A 5,000-nucleotide genomic window follows, 5' to 3' on the forward strand; every position below is an offset into this window, starting at 1 on the left:
GAAAAAGATAAATCTTTATCCTCCTGCAGCAGCAGCAAACCAATACCCCACTGTTTGCTGCCCCAATCGGGTGTATCCTCAGCTCCTGCTGCTGGCAGCAAACAGAACCCTCCTGTCTCTAGGCAATCAAATCTGCTGCTGCTGCTGCTGCTGCTGTTGCTGCTGCTGCTGCTGTTGTTGCTGCTGCTCAAGTATGGGGAAGGAGACGAGTCTGTCACCACCCACGGGCAAGGACGCCCTCCTGCTGCTGCTGCTGCTGCTGCTGTTGGGTTTGCTGCTGCTGCTGCTGCTGCTGCTCGGAAGAAGGAAGAGACAGGAAGGAGACGCAGCAAACGCCCAAAGGAAAGACAAACCTCCAACTGCACACAAACCATAAACCCTAAACCCTAAACCCTAATCGCCAAACCCTAAACCCTAGTCCTCAAACCCTAAACACTAAACCCTAAACCCTAGCACATCTTGTACTCACGTGTTTGCGCGAAGTCCTTCGGGAGCCGGAGAAAACTGCAGCAAAAGCAGCAACAACAGCAGCAACAGCAGCAGATGCAGCAGCAGCAGCAGCAGCAAAAAGGCGAGGGTAAAAAGAAGCAAAAGAAATAAACACAAAACAAAGAAAATAAATACAAAATAAATAAATCATATAAGCAGCTGTTGCTGCTATTGCTGCTGCTCTTGGTGCTGCTGCTGCTGTTGCTGCTGCTGCTGCTGCTGCTTACTCATTTGTAGGTCTGAGAGTATTGCTGCATCTGCTGCTCTCTGTAGTGTCTCGGCACCTCCTAACAAAGGACGACGAGCTAACATATAATACAGTGGATCTCCTGCTGCTGCTGCTGCTGCTGCTGCAGTTGCTGCTGGTGTTTCTGCTGCTGGTGCTGCTGCTGCTGCTGCTTGTCCGACTGGTGTTGGTGCTGCTACCACTGCTTCTGCTGCTGGTGATGCAGTTGCTGCTTCTGCTTCTGCTGCTGCTGCTGCTGCTGCTGCTGGGGCAAGCAACTCGTCAGATGTGTCTGCTGCTGTGTCTGCTGCTGCTGCTGTGTCTGCTGCTGCTGTTGCTGCTGCTGCAGCAGCAAGTTGCTGCCCCAGGGGACTATCGCGGTCAATTCCCAGGTAATCAATTGCTGCTGCTACAGGCGACAGCTCCTGCTGCTCTAGCTGCTGCTGCTGCTGCTGCTCCAGCTGCTGCTGCTGCTGCTGCTGTTCAGCTTCTTCTTGTTGTATAAGGTGTTGCTCAAACTGCTCAAGCGGTGAAGCCGGCAGCTGCTGCTGCTGCTGCAGTTGCTGCTGCAGTTGCTGCTGCTGCTGCAGTTGCTGCAGCTCTGGTATACTTTTAGCAGCAGCAAGAAGGGCAAATGCTTCTGCTGCTGCTGCTGCTGCTGCTGTATCAGCAGCAAGGAGACACAATGCCTCATATAATCTAACAGCAGCAGCAGTGTCTCCTCTAATAGACTCCCAGTCTTCTATGCTGCACGCACACATACACAACACCTGCTGCTGCTGCTGCTGCTGCTGCTGTTGCTGCTGCTGCTGTAGTATTAGTAGTAGTAATAGTGTTAGTACTTGATTGATCTGCTGCTGCTGCTGCGCTGCTGCTGCTGCTGCGCTATCGCGACTCACCATAGCTTCGCGGTCCTACGGATGAGGTCTGCTTCTGCTGCTGCTGCTGCTGCTGCTGGGTCACCAGCAGCAGCAGCAGCCCACAGGATATCAACAGCTTCTGCTGCTGTTAGCTCTGTCCTTGCTGCTAGCTGCAGCAGCAGCAGCAACAATTGCTCCGCAGTGGCAGCAACACCAGCAGCACCACCTGCTGCTCCTCCTGGATCCCCAGTGTCTCCAGCAGCAGCAGCACCAGCAGCAGCTGCTGCTTCTGCTGCTGTTGCTGCGGGTTGCAGATGAGAAGAGCTATGGTCTGCTGCAGCAGGAGGTAATTGTCTTGCTGCTGCTCCTCCTGCTGCTTCTCCTGCTGCTTCTGCTGCTGCTGCTTCTGCTGCTGAAGACCAGGAGCGGTGTGCTACGTCGAGCACAGGGGAAGCAGCAGCAGCAGCTGCTGCTGCTGCTGTTGCTGCTGCAGCAGCATCTTGCATGCGTTTGGTGTTATAGGGTGCTAGTTCTGCTGCAGCAGCCTTAGCAAGAACAGCAATTGCTGCTGCTGCTGCTGCACCTCCTGATGCCCGCAGCCGCTGCAGCACAGCAGCAAGCAGCTGCTGCGGCGTTATGCTGTTTGTTGCTGCTATACATTGTGTTATAACTGTTAGCTGCGGTAAGGAGAGAGCAGCAAGTCCCCTCCCTCTTGCTGCTCCTGCTGCTGCTGCTGGTGCAGCAGCAACTGCAGCAGCAGCAGGTGCAGCAGCAGCAGCGCAGCAAGCAGCAACAGCCTCAGGCACAAAGCGACAGAAACCAACAAGACGCAGTGTATGCAGCAAAGACACAACAACATCAGCAGCAGCAACAGTCTCATTCCCTGCTGTTGCTGCTGCTGTTGTTGTTGTTGCTGCTGCTGCTGCTCTTGGCCTTGTAAGAGGAGTGGTGCTATCTGCTGCTGCTGCTGTTGCTGCTGCTGTTGTTGCTGCTGCTGTTGGATTCGTCAGGGCAGGTAGGGTTGTAGTTGATCCGCACAAGAGCAGCTCACGGTGCTGCTGCTGCTGCTGCTGTTGCTGCTGCAGCTGCAGCACTTGCTGCTGCAGTACAGCGGATGCTAGCTGTACAGCAGCAGAAGCAGCAGCAGCTTTTGCTGTTTTATTTGCTGCAACAACAGCAGCAAGAGTATTAGCGAATGGTAGCTGCAGCAGCATAGCAGCAAACTGCTGCGGCTGCAGTGCATGCAAGAAGCGAGCAGCAGCAGCAGCAGCAGCAAACCGTGCAGAAGATCCATGACCTACACCTAAGCGACTAAGCAGCAGCAGCGCAGCAGCAAACTGCTGCGGCTGCTGCAGCTCCTGCAGCAGGCCGCTGCAGCAGCGCCGCAGCAGCAAAGATCTATAAGCAGCAGATGCAGGCAGCAGCTCAGTAAGAGCAAATCCTTCATCTATTGTTGCTGCTGCTGCTGTTGTTGCTGCTGCTGCATGCAGAGATACACGAAGACGCAGCAGACGCAGCAGCTGCTTGCTACGTTCTGTATACAGTGGATGCTGCTGCTGCTGCAGTATTTGCTGCTGCTGCGGTGGCAGTAGCAGCAAGTTACCATTTTGGCTGTCTGCAGCAGCAGCAGCAGCAACTCCCCCATCTCTTGCTGCTGCTGCTGCAGCCATGATTGCTGCTGCTGCAGCAGCAGGACTTGTTCTGCTGCTGAAGTATCTCTTACATACAACAAGGAGACGCAGCAACTGCAGCAGCTGCTGCTGCCGCTGCAGCAGGGCAGAAGCTAATAAGGAATCAACAGCAGCAGCAAAGAAGGAAGCAGATAAGACACCTAAGCGACATAACTGCAGCACAGCAGCAGCAACAGCAGCAGGACTTGCTGCCAGCAACCAATCCTCTCCTAGATGGTAAGACACTGCATGCAACACAAAGGATAAATCACGTATGCTGCTGCTGCTGCTGCTGCTGCTGTTTTTATAGGCAGCTGCTGTTTGTGCTGCAGTAGCAACACACTGCAGCGCCAATTCAATTGCTGTTTCTTGCTGCTGCTGTGGCTGCAGCAGCAAGGGACCATTTGCTGCAGCAGCAAGTTGCTGCTGCAGCAGCTGCTGCCATAAACCTTCTTGCTGCGCAAAATAAGGATCCTTAGCTAGCAGCAAGAAGGGCAGCAGCAGCAAATGTTGCTGCTGCTGCTGCTGCAGCTCAACCCCCACCAGCAGCAACCGTCTTACTAAACGAGCTATTAATAGCCGCTGCTGCCGCACCTGCGGCTGATACTGCTGCTGCTGCTGCTGCTGCTGCTGTTGCTGCTGCTGTGGAGGCAGGACGAGTAGCAGCAGCAGTGCATCTTTTGCTGCTGCTGCTCTTAATGAGTTACAATGCTGAGATATAGATCGTACAGCTAACTGCAGCAAGGGATGGTGCAGCAGGAGCTGCTGCCTAACTGCAGCAGCAGCAGCAAGAAGAGGCAAAGACAGCAATGCCCTCAGCAGCAAACATGTTTGATGAATAGATAAGATATTTGGCTGCTGCTGCATGTGCTGCTGCAGTTGCTGCTGCAGTTGCTGTTGCAGGCGATGATAGTAATGATGGTGGTGTTGATGTTGTTGCTGCAGTTGCTGCAGTTGCTGTTGACGTTGCTGCTGATGCTGCTGTACAGCAGCAACATACAATGCATCTAACTGCTGCAGCAATTGCTCATGCAATAGTTGCTGCTGCAGCAAACTCTTTCCATCCTGTTGCTGTTGTTGAGTATTTGCTGCTGGTGTTGCTGCTGCTGCTGCTGCTGCTGGTATTCTTGCTGTTACGAATCTTCTTGTATATCCTTGTTGCTGCAGCAAAAGGAAACTGCTTCCTCTTGCAGCAGCAGCAGCAGCAGCAGCAGCAGCAGCAGCAGCAGCAGGTTGTATCCTAGCAGGAAACTTATAAAATAGAGGTAATAGAACTTGTTGTTGCTGTTGATGTCTGAATCTATGAATCCTCCAACAATACATCAACACCATGACCTCCTGTTGCTGCTGCTGTTGCTGTTGCTGCTGCTGCTAATACAGCAACAACAGCAACAGCAACAGCAGCAGCAACAGCAGCAGCAGCAGCAAGAGGATAAATTATTGATCTCTATATAGATCTGTATCTAATGTTAACCAATGATAATGAATAGAGTCAGCAATAAATTGTATAGCACCATCAGCATGAATAGCAGCAATAGCAGCAGGTTGCTGTAATAATAATAATATAAATAAAGAAGAAGGATAATAAATAGAATAAATAAATGGAGGAAAAAGAAAATAATTTAAATAATATAAATAATTAATAAATTTATTTTTATTCAAATATCCATTCTTATTTAGATATTCAATATAAAATGGATTCGATAAATTATTCACAAATTCTATTTCTACTTGGAGTCGTAAAGAATTCAGGGA

At 51.5% G+C, this 5,000-nt stretch overlaps 1 protein-coding gene across 1 annotated transcript in view; it reads right to left on the reverse strand.

Moving 5' to 3' along the window:
- Positions 1-3,245, reverse strand: part of EMWEY_00040450 (SOH1 domain-containing protein, putative) — a gene marked incomplete at both ends in the record, with an annotated part of 4,064 nt that extends 819 nt beyond the window's left edge. The window contains 4 exons of the mRNA XM_013482563.1: positions 1-359; positions 470-504; positions 717-1,324; positions 1,615-3,245. The exon at positions 1-359 is cut by the window's left edge and continues 343 nt beyond it. Of these exons, the coding sequence (XP_013338017.1) occupies positions 1-359; positions 470-504; positions 717-1,324; positions 1,615-3,245 (2,633 nt within the window). The remainder of the gene's footprint in view (positions 360-469; positions 505-716; positions 1,325-1,614) is intronic.
- Between the last annotated feature and the right edge of the window lie 1,755 nt (positions 3,246-5,000).

This window comes from Eimeria maxima, genomic scaffold (genome assembly GCF_000499605.1).
Source record: "Eimeria maxima Weybridge genomic scaffold, Emw_scaff666, whole genome shotgun sequence".
In the NCBI taxonomy this organism is placed as follows: Eukaryota; Apicomplexa; class Conoidasida; order Eucoccidiorida; family Eimeriidae; genus Eimeria; species Eimeria maxima.